We start from the raw sequence: 16,010 nt of genomic DNA on the forward strand, positions 1-16,010 counted from the left end.
AACAAATGTGCACACACACACACACACACACACACACATCAAAGAGTCTCTTAGCTTACCCTCCCAAAAGTATCCACCAATCAAATGGCAACAGTAAAGGTTCTGGAATGGACTTAACCAAGTAAATGGACCAGAAACAGCCGTGTCTGTAGCACTAGCCAGTAATGTGGACCGTGATTGGTCCTGTCCCTGAGCTACACTTTTCAGCGTAACAAAGCCACAGGTGGTGTGTGTGTGTGTGTTTCTGTGAGTGTGTGTAACTGTGTGTGTGTGTGTGTGTGCGTGTGTGAGAGTGTGTGTTTAGAGATGTGTGTGTCTTCAGGGGCGTTCCTAGGCTCTTTGGAGATAGGACAAAAGCAACACAAACATGGCCTCATGGTTTTCAGAGTGTGTGAGTGAAAGGGCACATTCATGAAGCATCACACGGCAGTGCTGCTGCTCTGGGAACAGATAGCCCGTCTCACCTTTGACCTGTCACCTCTGACCTCACCATGTGCCACGAGAGGCGCACCTGATCCTGGAGCAGCAACCCGAGCCCCCGAGATGCTCTGTCAAGCACCCTCCATCACGCACCACAAACAGCCAATCAGAGAAGGCAGCAAATTAAATTTGGCGCTAACAGATTGAACAAAGTAAACAACAACGGCAACTGAAACAAAACAAACAAACAATCAAACCAACAACCAAACCAAATCCACGAGGCCTTAAGAATAGGGCCAGGCCCAAACCTAGGCTCTGGGACCACAGGGGAAGAGGAGGAAGAGGAGGGGGAGGAAGTGGTTGGGGTCTGGGACCACAGGGGGAAGAGGAGGAGGAAGAGGAGGGGGAGGAGGAAGTGGTCGGGGTGGGTCAGTCAGAATCCGATCTTGCCCCGGGTCATGGAGTAGCCCAGCTTGGCCTCGTTGTTGATGAAGGACATGATGCCCAGGTACGTCTCGATCAGCAGGGGGCGCTCCAGCAGCAGCACTCCGTTGGACCGGCCTGGGATGGGGTGCTCCTTGTGCGCCCTCTTCACCGCCTGCACTAGCTGGGTCTTAAAGTTCTCCAGCTGATGACAGGACAGAGGCAGGGCAGACATGAGAGGGAGGGAGGCAGTCTGTGTGTGTGTGTGTGTGTGTGGGTGTGTGTGTGTGTGTGAGTGTGTGAGTGTGTGTGTGTGTGTGTGTGTGTGTGTGTTCGTGTGTGTTCGTGTGTGTGTCTGAGACAGGGAGACAGAGAGTCTGCCTGGCAGAGAGAGGCGACCTTGTCATATGTGTGTGTGTGTGTGTGTGTGAGTGTGTGTGTGTGAGTGTGTGAGTGTGTGAGTGTGTGAGTGTGTGAGTTTGTGAGTTTGTGAGTGTGTGTGTGTGTGGGTGTGTGTGTGTATGTGTCTGAGACAGGGAGACAGAGAGACAGAGAGTCTGCCTGGCAGAGAGAGGCGACCTTGTCATATGTGTGTGTGTGTGTGTGTGTGTGTGTGTGTGTGTGTGTGTGTGTGTGTATGCGAGTTTGTGTGTGTGTGTGAGTGTGTTTGTGTCTGTGTGTGTCTGTGTTTGTGTGTGTGAGAGACAGTAAAATGACCTGGCAGAGGGAGGCGACCTTCTCGTCTGCGGTTGCCATGGGGTGCTGGGTGAAGGTGGCGTAGGGCACGTCAGTGGCCCAGGGGTTCCACCGGTTCAGGAAGGAGGGCCGCGGACGCTTATCCCACTGCACGCGCATGCCGAGGCCCTCTCTCCTACACACACACACACACACACACACACACACACACACACACACACACACACACACACACACACACACACACACACACACACACACACACAGGCGCACACAGGCGCACACAGGCGCACGCGCGAACACACACGCGCGAACGCGAACACACACGCGCGAACGCGAACACACACGCGCGAACGCGAACACACACACACACACACACACACACACACACACACACACACACACACACACACACACACACACACACACACACACACACACACACACACACACACACAGAGAGAGAGAGAGAGAGAGAGACACATAGTTCTTGGTTTATTACTGAGATAACCATTCAGGCATCGCTAGTGATATTTCACTTTTCAGATATGCGGTCATGTCATAGTGCCTGTCAAAAGTTTGGAGACACCAAGTCTTATCGTTTTTGAGAGACATGTGCATGTTCCCTATTGTTTATATGCAACAAACTAGGTTATTTAATGGAATGAAGATTTCATTTGACCAACAAATGCATAAATGTACAGATATTTGTACTAAAAGCTTAATTTTCATCAAACCGTTACCTGCAATGACAGTAGGTATTGGATGAAATACATGTAGCTACGTCACGTTCCACTCCACACGTTTCTGTTTACAGCAGGTTATGAGAACATGTCAACTCATTATGTACCTGCAAGTAATTTGCCCTATACATCGTGATTGAGTGCATAGATGCGTGAAAAGCAATGAAAAACAGTTTGATGGTTGACACAGGTTAGTATATAAGGTATGGAAAAATCTGGTTGAGTGTGAAACAAATCAATACTGAAAAACAGTAGTTTGTAGTTGTCTTGTCAAGAGAAATGAAGGCTATTCTTTGTGAGCTATAGCAAAGAAATTGGAGATTTCACTAATAGGTGTTTACTACTGTCTGCAGAGAAAAGCAGCACTGGGTCTAACAAGGACAAAAAAAGGAGTGGAAGGCCAAAACGTCCCACTCCACAAGCAGAACAAGCAACCCAGGGTGTCCAGCCTCAAGAGGACAAGCACCCCAGGGTGTCCAGCCTCAAGAGGACAAGCACCCCAGGGTGTCCAGCCTCAAGAGGACAAGCACCCCAGGGTGTCCAGCCTCAAGAGGACAAGCACCCCAGGGTGTCCAGCCTCAAGAGGACAAGCACCCCAGGGTGTCCAGCCTCAAGAGGACAAGCACCCCAGGGTGTCCAGCCTCAAGAGGACAAGCACCCCAGGGTGTCCAGCCTTCGCAACAGACACTGAACTAGTCCTCATCTGACAGCAGAGTCAATGACACTCGTGATGGACCAAAGGTCAACATCCACTGTGATGGACCAGGCTCAACATCCACTGTTGCTAGGAGGGAATTTACTGCAATAAACTTCAGATCTACACATTCAGCCTCCTGACTTTTATGTGGGAGTTTACTGACTCACTGTTGTTTTTTTTCCCAGATACTACAAAATCACTCCTGAAAGCTTCAAATACAGCAAAAGTGGCACTTAAGTGGCCACTTAAGAGTTAGACAGTGAATGTATAAAAGTATAGATGAGTCCAAATTTGAAATTGTTGGCTTTAACAGAAGAACTTATGTAAGCCGGAGACCAGGAGAGAAACTGTTGTCAGACTGCCTCGCTCTCACAATCAAACATAGAGCTGGAAATGTAATGGTTTGGGTTTTTTTACATTCCATACTTCAACCCCATGCATTTCTGTCTGGACTACGACTAACTGGGACCAACTTCGCCATGCGACAACACAATGACCCGAAGCACACGTCCAAGCTCCGCATGCGTTATTTAGAGAGCAAACCGGTGGCTGGAGTGTTATCTATCTATTTGTTTGGTCAAAATGAATCCTCAAACTGTTAAATGACCTAGAATAGAGATTTTATTTATTTTTTGTTTGTGTGTCATTTGTTATTATGATTAAATTGCTATATTTTAAGAGATAAAAAAAAAAAACATGATTGATATTGGCATTATATATCGGCCATTGACCGCCTCGCTCTCTAAATAGTCTCAATTCTGTTTATATTACAATTCTGTGTCATATTCTTACTCTTACTGTACATATCATATTTATTCACTTATTCACTTTGGATGCTAAACTGCATTTCTTTGTCTCAGTATTTGTACTCTGTGCAATGACAATAAAGTTGAATCTAATCTCATCTAAATATCGGCACCAGGCCGGTCATTGAGAAACCCATATCGTTTAACCACTATTTAGAGGGTGTTGAGGGTCTTACTTGTTGAGTGATTTGGGGGGGAACTCAAACTCTCCCACAGAGATGGTGTCCACCGCGTTGAGGGAGACTCGGATAACCTGCTGGCACAGTAAGTTGATGAAGTCATACTTGCACACCAGCAAAGACCTGCAGCAGACAGAAAAACAACACAGAGTGGGCGTAAACATGTATACAATACTCATCATTAATGTATAAATAAAAGGTAAATGTTGGGTATTTACACAAAAAATGTATATTATATATATTTTGAATTCATAAATAATATTATAATAATAATATTATATAACAAATTAACATTGACCATTACACCTAACTAAAATGAACTTGGAATCGATAAAAGTCAAACTTGCTGTCTAATATGCAAAAGGGTACAATGCCATCCTGTCCATCATCAACACATCACATTGATCTTCTTAACTTAACATGGATGTTGAGTGAGTTCCCTGTCAGGGCCTTACCTTTCAGTAATGAGCACCAGCCTCTCTCGCTCATTGTTCCAGTGGTCAACTCTGCAAAGAATCAAATGGCCATGCCAAATTAATGGATTGTAAATGTAATAATTTCTTAGGTCGTGCCATTTGTCAGTTCAGTTTTCAGTGCATGCAAAGTATGCAATCGATTATCTTTGCTCATCCACGATGCTTGGAATGGGTAGGCAACAGATGTCCAGAAAAAGCCTGCCAGCAGCAGGGTTTAGGGTTGGACTGAAAATGCACCAAAGCATAAACAAAAGGTTTAGGGTTGGACAATTCCTTATGATTAACATAATAAATTATAGCCTTACTCAGTGTCTTGTGTAGTAAACATGGAGTTGAACACCTGGGTGTCTGACTCTTTTAGGTAGTCTGACATGCCTTGATGTTTTTGTATATTTCCCCTAACTAAAAACATTGAGGCAAAAGTGGCACGTATGATTATATTGGAGAAGACCTCAGCAACAATAACATGATAGTATAAGGAATGTAGTTACACATATATTTATTATTTATCCAAACACACCCTTACAATAACCTCAATATTCCCCACAGAGAATCAGAGACTTGTTAAAGAGGCCAGTCTACTCCAACAACCACCCATTTCCATAAATGCCTTGTCATGAGACACCAATACAGACAAAAGGCCAAGCCAGGCCAAGCAAGAGGCTATCAGTGTCAGTAGCTGAACCCCGACTCACTCTGCTAGCAACCACACACTGAGCACCTCCCCGTCTTCTGATGGCAAGGCCACCGTTCTGATGTCGTTCACCGCCATCTCAATAGTCCCTGGCTGGATAGGTAGATGGGAGAGAGAAAGGAGGCGGTAGAAAAATTCATCATCAACAGGCTGCGAGGGCCTGTCCATGAATATCAAGGGTTATCGTCAAACAATATCTAGCATTACGTATGATAAACTGATATCATACTCACACTAAGTTGACAGTTCTGCCAAGCTAAGTGCCTATTTTCAATTGTGTTGTCTCCAAAGGCTAGAAACCAGTTTCCAGTAGAAATGGTTTAGTCTGTATCCTATAGGAATTAAATGGATATCAACTAATGCGCTATTAGCTCAATTACATCTTTTAACTACCAGGAGGATCAACTCCCTTCCTGTCCTGCTTCCGTTTTACAAGCCAGTCTGCAACCCTTCAATTGGAGAACATTTCAGTAGCTTGGACTATCGTTAGTCTTATTGCTTGAGTGTGTAAAATGCAATTCTCATACGAAATACTCACCCTAAACACGAAATAATCTTTAACTTTCGCTTGCATCGTTGGGTTGGTAACATGGAAAGGCTTGAGAGTTTGCAAAGGGGAGCAGCAAGCCACGGCTGAGCCGAACCCCCGGCTAGCTACGGCCCCTGGCGGCGTGAAGGCTACCTCCACCCCATCTTCAATCTCTCCCTCGACGGTGTGGAGCACCGCGGCACCGGGGCTACCCGGTTCCACAGAGTCATTCAGCTGAAGCATCTATATCACTATAACTTCAACGGATCCTTGGTTTTGATTTTTTTGCAAAACGAAAAAGATAAAGCGTTGGCTACTGCATTACAGACCTCGAAGTAGTAACATCACGGTGGGAGACAAGGCTCGGCCGTCACGTTGTTAAAAGGATGTTGATGTTATTTTCTATCGTCTGAGGCATGGGAGGGAGCTATCGCTGGTATCACTTCCCCGATTCATTTCTCCCCTTAAAGAGACAGCGTGCTTAGATGTTTACAAGCAGACTCGTCTAAAATGCAGGCTAGGCTGCAACCTTAGACAGGCTTATATTGGCAAGTACATGTTACAGCCTATGTCTCAATATTTCATAAATGACATCTGCAGGGGTGTACACTCAGTAGTCAGATTTGCATTATGATGTTGGCTGTGAGACAGATCACTACAGATATACAGATAATAGCAGGACATTACAGTTTGTAACCCTGCATTGATTTGCTCAATTAGAAAGTGCCTACCATGGATTACTTGCGGTTTTGGGGTTTAGGCTTTTCACAACAGGGGTTCTTTATGTAAGAACCTTGTCAGGTGTAATGCACGTGTTAACCACAAACTTATGTCTTGAAGTGAACATGCATCATCAGACACATTTTGCCTTGCGGCATTGAATGTTTGCATAAGTATTAGACACAATAACACGCTAAGCAAAGGAAACCTTATAGAGACAAATCTGTGAAAACCTGGCTCTAATGATCTGTGATTTGTGAATGGTGATACTGGATGAAGAGTATTTGGGGGGAAATGCATGCCATGTTGTCAAAAGAGACAGACAGACAGACAGACAGAGAGCATGATTTCTGTGGGACTCTGTGTGCTCATCCCAGCAGCTGTGGAGGGGCCTTAAGAAATAATGAGGCTCTAGCAAACCAAAAAAATAAAGCAAACTAAAAACAATCCACAGTGTCTGTAGAGATGGATAACAACAAAAAATAACAAAGAAACAGTTAGCCGATAAACACGTATAAAAACTCCATAAATACTGTTGATGAAGCAATGCTCAATATATCCAATGATGACACAGAAGGATTCAAGTTTAAAAGTGCTTTATTTGAGCATGATCATGAAGCATATTATTTATCATTTGACAACATGAGCACTTCAGCAGTGTTTTCCTTTCAAAGAGGAAAGAGCAGAAAGCCACTGAAAAGAGCTTGTAGCTTGCAGGGAGTCGCATGTTAACTACATCTCCCGCCTCCAACTGCAGAGTCACACCACTGGAGACATAGGAGATATATCCTGGGTTATTTCTCTCCAGCAAATGCATGACCTGCTCTCCATTCTTATACATCCTGATTTTCACAAAGTAATCTGATTGATCCATGACTGTGAATCTAAAGTAGTAGACTCCCCTGACTGGAGCTGTGAAGTAGCCGGTCATGTCGTTGTAGGCCTGTCCAACATTGGTGATGATTTTAGTGAAGACTAGGTTCAACTCAGTGTTCCCAGCCTCTATGTATCCTAAGTTAGTCAGACCTGCTGAGAATGCCACCTTGGGTTTCTCTCTAATCTCTTTCTCCAGATTCACTACTTCAGTCTCAGTGGCTGCCAGTCTGTTCTTCACTGCTGTCAGCTCTGCCTCTTGTGATGCAGCTTCGGTCTCAGTGGCTGCAAGTCTGTTCTTCACTGCTGTCAGCTCTGCATCTTGTGCTGCATTTTCCATTTTGAGTTTCTCACCTTCAGTCTCAGTGGCTGCCAGTCTGTTCTTCACTGCTGTCAGCTCTGCCTCTTGTGCTGCAGCTTCAGTCTCAGTGGCTGCCAGTCTGTTCTTCACTGCTGTCAGTTCTGCCTCTTGTGCTGCAGCTTCAGTCTCAGTGGCTGCCAGTCTGTTCTTCACTGCTGTCAGTTCTGCCTCTTGTGCTGCAGCTTCAATCTCAGTGGCTGCCAGTCTGTTATTAACTGCTGTCAGCTCTGTGTCTTGGGCATAATTTTCAGCCTCTATTTTGTGCACTAGATCTTTGGTGTTTTTTAGCTCATACTCAGTTAAGATCAGATTCACCCTCAGCTCCACTATCATGTCTCTGAGTTCCCTGAGCTCAGCAGAGACGTCCAGCTGGGTAGTGGCTGCAGCAGCAGCAGCAGCAGCCCCAGTGCTCTGGCTCTCTGTGTGAACTTCAGTCTGAGCCCCACACATGGAGAGCAGCAGCACCAGCAGTGTGATGACGGCCCTCATCTTTAACATCATTCCCTCTCTGACACACAGTAGTGTTGTAGTAGGAGTAGTAGTATTTGCAGTACTTTTAGTTGTAGAAGACTGTTAGTCTTTCTCCTGAGACACCCTCTTTTATATGCCTCAGTTACTCATTATGTAAGACATTTCATGACGTTTGAGAATAAATAAAGTTCAGGGACATTCGAAATTGTAGATTTTCCAGGAGATATCTGGTTATCACAGTGTTGTGGGAAATACAAACCTGTCATCCATAATGTAAGACAGGTGGGGCTTCATATTCTGTTCACCTGAGGCTGCATTGTAATACCAGAGAGGAGAGATGTCTTTAGAAACCCGTCAATCATGTATCCTTAATAAGGCATGCAGGCATGTGTTTAGTAGGAGCAGCAGAGGGGGAGGGACACTCTGCTTCAAAACAGCAAGCCGACGGCCAAATCCACTGACTAAAGTGTACTATTGGTATGTGTCAGAGCGTTATCAGACAAACCACTTGAACACTTGGCCATTCGTCCTTGGGCACTGAGCAAACTTAGAAAGTGGACAAATACGATGTTCTTCATGGACAGTGTAGCCTACACCTGTTACAGATCACACAGGGGGAAACACTCTGCCTAATATCCTAATGCAACCCCTCTATTGTATAACCATTCGATTTGAAGAATAAAAAATTAGGTGGTTTGTCAAGACAGTTTGATCCCTGACCCTGAAGACCCCACCTCTCCCACCCAAAGAGAGGCACTATTGGTATGTGTCAGAGCGTTATCAGACAAAACACTTGAACACTCTTTAACATCCCTCCCTCTCTGCACACTCAGTAGTAGTAATAGTAGTAGCAGTTCCTGAAGTACTTTATGAGACTCTGTGAACACCCTCTTTTTACTGTTTATGTTATGTAGTGATTATTTATAAAGGTTTCATCACTTTTGGTTAGAACTGGAGTCCAGGGACACCTATATGGTGTTTTTGTCCAGAACTTATCTCTTTGTTCAGTTATCAGTGTTGTGGGAAAGTGCTAACCTGTCACCCATCATGTAGGGCAGGTAGTGCTTCTTATCCTTATTTCACCCCTTTGTCTTAGACTTTAAGAATCACATCTATTCCTTCTGTGAATGCTTGAGAGGATCTAGTTCTCTCCAAAGACAAATAAACACAAATAGTCACAAATAATTACAGAAACTGTAGAAGCGAAAAAATAAATAAGATACATAGATCTTTGGGAGACTTGGAATATTCTGGAGGTCCAGAGAAACTGACTACATTTAGTCAATATAGATAGTTTGATTTATGACAAAATGTGTTTTCTTCTTTTCTTCCTCACTTCCTCCGACAATGTCCTCGTTGATCTCTTCACCGCCATCTGCCACATCAGTTCACACTGAGACTACCAGCTAGCTTCTTCTTCGTGCTAACAACTGAGACTACCGGCTAGCTTCTTCTTCATACTCACACTGAGACTACCAGCTAGCTTCTTCTCCATACTCACACTGAGACTACAAGCTAGCTTCTTCTTCATGAAGGGCCTGACCCATAGTTGTTGGTGTGTGATCTGCATGATGCATTTCTCCTGCACAGAGAGATCTCCTGCAGTCCACCAAAGACATGGTGCAATCAGAGCGGTAGTCAAAACACCTGTGGGTGCGGAGTGGCAATGTCGTATGCTAGTCTCCTTATTACAAGTCAGTGTACTATTACAATTATATTGAAGCTGTTATCTGAAGTCATGCCACTCACCACTACTGGTGTTTCTTAATATATGAAGGTTACTTAGACTTTCTGTGGGTCCTTTTGTCTGTTTCAGGTCATTTGAAGTTATTTTGTGACAAAGTATTCTTTCACGGAAGTACAGATTTTGAGTAGAATATTCTACAACCATGTTTCAAAATCACTTTGAAAATGTATACTTGCTTTGTGCAAAATGCTGCGTTTAAAACTACATACATACATGCATAGATATCTCTGTGTTTGTTAATATTCTATATATAGAGAGAGATATAGCCATTATATACAGCCGCGGAAAAAATTAAGAGACCACTTCAAAATTATCAGTTTCTCTGGTTTTACTATTTATTGGTATGTGTTAAAGTAAAATGTACATTTTAGTTTTATTCTATAACCTACTGGCAACATTCCTACCAAATTTCAAATAAAAATATTGTCATTTAGATCATTTATTTGCAGAAAAATGACAATTGGTCAAAATAGCAAAAAAGATGCAGTGTCTTCAGATCTCGAATAATGCAAAGAAAACAAGCTCATATTCATTTTTAAACTACACAATACTAATGCTTTAACTTAGGAAGAGTTCAGAAATCAATATTTGGTGGAATAACCTTGAATTAAAATCACAACTTTCATGTGTCTTGGCATGCTCACCACCAGTCTTTCACATTGCCGTTGGGTGACTTTATGCTACTCCTGGCGCAAGAATTCAAGCAGCTCGGCTTCTTTTCATGGCTTGTGACCATCCATCTTCCTCTTGATAACATTTCAGAGTTTTTTTTATGGGATTCAGGTCTCGAAATTGGGCTGGCCATGACAGGGTCCTGATCTGGTGATACTCCATCCACACCTTTACTGGCCTGGCTGTGTGGCATGGAGCATTGCCCTGCTGGAAAAAACACTTCTCAGAGTTGGGGAACATTGTCAGAGCAAAAGGAAGCAAGTTTTTCTTCCGGGACAACGTTGTACTTTGCCTGGCTGAGGTTTGTAAAAGACCATAAGGATTGAACCAAAGCGGACTGGAGGGTCTCCTAGTTGGTCTTCTCTGATGAGTCCAATTTTCAGCTTTGCCCAACACATGGTCGTCTGATGGTTAGACTGAGGCCTGGAGAGGCCTACAAGCCACAGGGTCTTGCACCTACTGTGAAATTGGACTCATCAGAGAAGACGAACTAGGAGACCCTCCAGTCGGCTTTGGTTCAATCCTTATGGTCTTTTACAAACCTCAGCCAGGCAAAGTACAACGTTGTCCCGGAAGAAAAACTTGCTTCCTTTGGCTCTGACAATGTTCCCCAACTCTGAGAAGTGTTTTTTCCAGCAGGGCAATGCTCCATGCCACACAGCCAGGCCAGTAAAGGTGTGGATGGAGTATCACCAGATCAGGACCCTGTCATGGCCAGCCCGATTTCGAGACCTGAATCCCATAAAAAAAACTCTGAAATGTGATCAAGAGGAAGATGGATGGTCACAAGCCATGAAAAGAAGCCGAGCTGCTTGAATTCTTGCGCCAGGAGTAGCATAAAGTCACCCAACAGCAATGTGTAAGACTGGTGGAGAGCATGCCAAGACACATGAAAGTTGTGATTTTAAATCAAGGTTATTCCACCAAATATTGATTTCTGAACTCTTCCTAAGTTAAAGCATTAGTATTGTGTAGTTTAAAAATGAATATGAGCTTGTTTTCTTTGCATTATTCGAGATCTGAAGACACTGCATCTTTTTTGCTATTTTGACCAATTGTCATTTTTCTGCAAATAAATGATCTAAATGACAATATTTTTATTTGAAATTTGGTAGGAATGTTGCCAGTAGGTTATAGAATAAAACTAAAATGTACATTTTACTTTAACACATACCAATAAATAGTAAAACCAGAGAAACTGATAATTTTGAAGTGGTCTCTTAATTTTTTCCGCGGCTGTATTTATATACAGAATTCTGGTTAATTAAGTGAAAATAATTAGTTCAAAATTGAACAAAGACCACAATGCCTTTCATATAAAAAGCACACAGGTTTTTATTGCATATCAATTTCATGTATAAATTCTTCATAGCATTGGAAAGATTACATTTGGTATACATTTCTATTCTACAGAATTAACATCAGAATCATGTGTGTTTCCATGAAATTTCTCTAAAGAACATCTTCAATAATCACAAGCATCAAAAAGAACTGCAATTTCAGAATTTTCAGTATTATTCTACAATCCTTTCATTTTTTTTTTCATAATTTCTCTCCCACAAGCATATCGTTTTCTTTAATAGCAATCTGCCCATTGCATTTAAGGCAGTAAAGGACTTGAAGTCAAACCTACTAACCTAACCACATGTTCAATAAGTGCATCTACGAATTTATTATTTTTTATTACATTTTTTTTCTTTACTTTAAGATACACGTTTCACAAATGGACACCATTATGACCGCTAAAACACAAGTCATGCACAATAGTTTTAATAAACAGAACAGAGGCGATATACAACTCAGATCCAAATGAAACGAGCACCATCCATTTAAACCCATATTTTAATGAATTTTCAGACATATGCAACATCCTTGTTTCAAAATATTATACACTTTTATAAAAACGAAGCCTATGACTTTACTTTTTGTATTGTAACAGTGGGGAAAGAACAGCATTCGAGTTCATTTCATTCGTCAGCTTCTAATCAGATCTGGCGACGTGATAGCCTATTTTATGCAATGATAGGCTATCTTTCCAACGTGGATTGATTACCCCACGGCCTACAGCGCTCGCCTATGACAGTAGTAGTACGTGACATGAATGACTTCATACGTAAAACCCGTTGATATCTCATAACCCTCAAAACTTCCAATGCATTTGATATCAATAAGGTAGGCTATACTGCAGAAAAATCGTGAACTTCCACTATAGTGAGCAGAGAGAGACTACGTTGCTTAGTAGTGAGTGAAAGGTGTAGCAGACCAGTATTATGCCGCCACCTGCTGGCAAACATATATACTACAGTGCTTCAGTTTCAGTTCATATTAAAAAAAAAGAAAACAATCAGTCAGAGAGAGTGGGTTGATCAGATATGTAATCATTGGTACACTGTGTTACATCTAGCATTACTGACAACAATGTGTTTATTTTGAACGTTGATGTTCACTATTAGATCATAGAAACTCTCAGTCAAAAACATATGATTCCAACGTCCTATATTTTCTCCCCTAAAGGCCCAGCCAACAGAAGCAGACCATTGAATTTCTGTATGAAAGGACAGAGACCCCGCTGGTAGGGTTTGCTCTGGCAAGTGCAGAGTCACCCAAACCGATATAAGGATAAGCTAGTATACTGATATACCCCAGTGAGATAAAGTGCTTGTTGGAACCTGTTCAGCCTTCATCTTCAGAGTCGTGACATGACCAGCGTAACTAGGTAACAGAGCACAGTTCTGGTGAGTAGGCCTAACCTTGCGATCACCCCATGACATGAATGCCCATCAGTTAAGTGCTATAGTGAATGCTGAAAACAGACGGTTAATGAAGTAGTCTGCAGTAGAGTAACAAACCAGGATGAAAGAGAAAGATGCATTTTTTTTTCACGGACAGAAAAAGGGGGTTAGAGGAACAGACAAGAACCTGATATCCTTCTCCACACTCCGAAGAAGAGACGGCTCTTGCTAATCACACGAGCGTATCGCTACAATCAAAGATGTACACATTCATTCTGTCCGTTTCAAACTTTTGTTATTCTTTTGTATGGTTTACTCCTCTGTCTCTCCCCCCCTCCTTTCTTCCTACCTCTCTCTCTCTCTCTCTCTTGTATTCTGTGGCTTCACAGTTCAAAGGGGTCACTGTAATCTCTCTGTGTCTCAGGCAGGCAGGCAGACAGTCAGGCAGACAGACAGACAGACAGGCAGATGCAGCCTGAAAGTTAGCCAGTCAGTCCTGTGCCTAGGCACCTCCTCCGCACAGACGGAGAGTCAAAGAGTGGCCGGGCTATGTCTAACTGAGCACGCGTCCCCTGTGGTGGGCATGGCAACGCTGGGTCTGGCCCAGATCTGGCTCAGATCCGGCCCCTCATCTGTTCTTAGTCTCAGCTGCTGCGTGGGCCGTAGAGACAGCATTCCTCCCTGACGTCTGTCGTCAACACGTCTATCTCTGTTGAGGGACTAAAACTTCAGCCAAGGAGACAGGTGACTAAAACTCAAGCAGAGGAGACAGGTGTCTCAGCAAAATCACTTCTGTCTGAGCCTTTAAATACTTTTGATTTTCCCGACCAACATGGAGTTCTGGCAGACGTGTGTCTGCGTTATTCTTCATCCTTGCGAAGGGCGTGTGTCTGTTTCACTCTGGGCGGACTCTGAAGGACTCTACAGAGTCAGACTTTTTTTGTATGGATAGTGTTGTAAAGATTTTTTCTGATTTAAATTTCACAAAAGGGAGACAAACTTTTTGTCCCCACCTCATATTTGAGTACATTTCAAATACAACGCCATCGTCATCTGACGCGTGTATGACATGTTTTTTTTTTTTTAGAACAGTTACTGTATAGACGTCAACCGCACACGTAACACTCTGCGTACACGTTGAAATGGTTGACCATTAGCAACACGAAACCAAACCTCACAATGAGCACAAATTTGCAAAAAGAAGATTTGAAGTATGACCAACATTTTGTTCCTCATAAATAAAAACAATTAATTGTATGATTTAAAAAAAAAAAATGATTTCACGATTCAATTTGGCACTCTCGTCTCTATCAGACAGCCTCAAATCAGGAGATTCAGAATCTCGATTAATTTTTCAGAAAAAAAAAAGATAAATGGGATTAAACAAATGTTTTTTTTTTTCTTTCTGTTTTTCATTCGTCACTTGTGTTCCAATGATGACAAGAAAACCCAAATAAATAGGATAAACAAACTGAAATAAATCAAATATATAAGAAGACAACGAAAGCAATATAGACTGCAACTGGCATGAAAAAGAACGAAATGATTGTCAGAGAACAAAACGTTTCCTATGGGTTATTTTGGCACACAAACCACTCTTTTTTGCTACAAACGTTCAAATTACTTTGTACATCATACAACAGTATCATACAATTTTGGTCCTTCACTAAATAATTATATTAACAAATCAGCACTCAGGTGCCTAAAAAGAAACAATACTGTTTATCGAAGAACAAATGACATACAAAACGAGGTTACCATGACGAGGCATGATAGCGGGAGGAGGGACGACTTTGATAGCCTCCGAGGGTTAATAATTTAAAATTTTAAAAATCACCAGCTAGCCCTCCGAAACAACCTTGCAGAACTGTCCATCCTCAGAAAGACTGTTGATGGGGAAACCTTTTTCTAGAGCTTTCTCTCCTTCTCTTCACAACCCCTGTGATGTTCTGGGGAATGGTTCTATAATGTGCTGATGTCTGGGGGACTTGTGTTTCAGTCAGATGGTCAAGATGTTGTGAGGACAGGGAGATGCAGAGAAACTGGCGCACACACACACACACACACACACACGCATGTGCATGCACGCTCACTCACACACATACACACACAAACATCTTAACAGATACAGACATGTTTTTATGTGTATGTGCATATGTGTGCATGTGTGTGTGTGTGTGTGGGTGTGTGTGTGGGTTTCCGTGTGTGTGTGTGCGCGCATCAAAGTCAAAACACCACTGGTGGTGCTGCAATCAGCATTGGGTGTGGTCTTTCTGTTTTGTTTTGTTTTCTCCAGTAACAAACACAAACACACTCACTCATACACACACACACACACACACACACACACACACACACACACACACACACACACACACACACACACACACACACAGCTTTGTCTAGGGAATTCCGTGACTCCCTGTAGCAGTCTTGGTCTGAGATTGGCCGGGAGCGTATGATGCATCGAAAGGGGGAGGAGCTAGTCATTTTGTTGTTGTTGATGTTGATGTTGTCATTTTCTTTTGTCCTTAACAGCTTAAGAATCAAGACCGTATCCACGGCGATCTCGACCTCTCAACAGGTAGCAGGCCTCAGCTCTGTCACTCACACTCACGGTGGACGGCAGGTCTGGAGCTCTGTGTGGATCTGGTATGTCTCTCTCTCTCTCTCTGTCTCTCTCTACCTCTCTCTCTCTCTCTCTCTCTCCCCTGCTCCTCTCCTGTCGTGGTGGGTGTAGGTGTCTCTGCTCCCGCCCCGCCCCCCCCCCT

The 16,010-nt window shown here is 43.0% G+C and overlaps 1 protein-coding gene across 1 annotated transcript; it reads right to left on the reverse strand.

Annotated features, from left to right (window-relative positions):
* Positions 1-853: 853 nt before the first annotated feature.
* Positions 854-5,906, reverse strand: tprg1l (tumor protein p63 regulated 1-like; the record flags this gene model as incomplete). Its single annotated transcript, XM_080860529.1, has 6 exons — positions 854-1,048; positions 1,561-1,714; positions 3,962-4,087; positions 4,420-4,470; positions 5,136-5,227; positions 5,673-5,906. The coding sequence occupies 6 exons, from the start codon at positions 5,904-5,906 to the stop codon at positions 854-856; spliced, it is 852 nt and encodes a 283-aa protein (XP_080716655.1).
* Between the last annotated feature and the right edge of the window lie 10,104 nt (positions 5,907-16,010).

This window comes from Sprattus sprattus, assembly GCF_963457725.1.
Source record: "Sprattus sprattus genome assembly, chromosome: 2".
Classification (NCBI taxonomy): domain Eukaryota; kingdom Metazoa; phylum Chordata; class Actinopteri; order Clupeiformes; family Clupeidae; genus Sprattus; species Sprattus sprattus.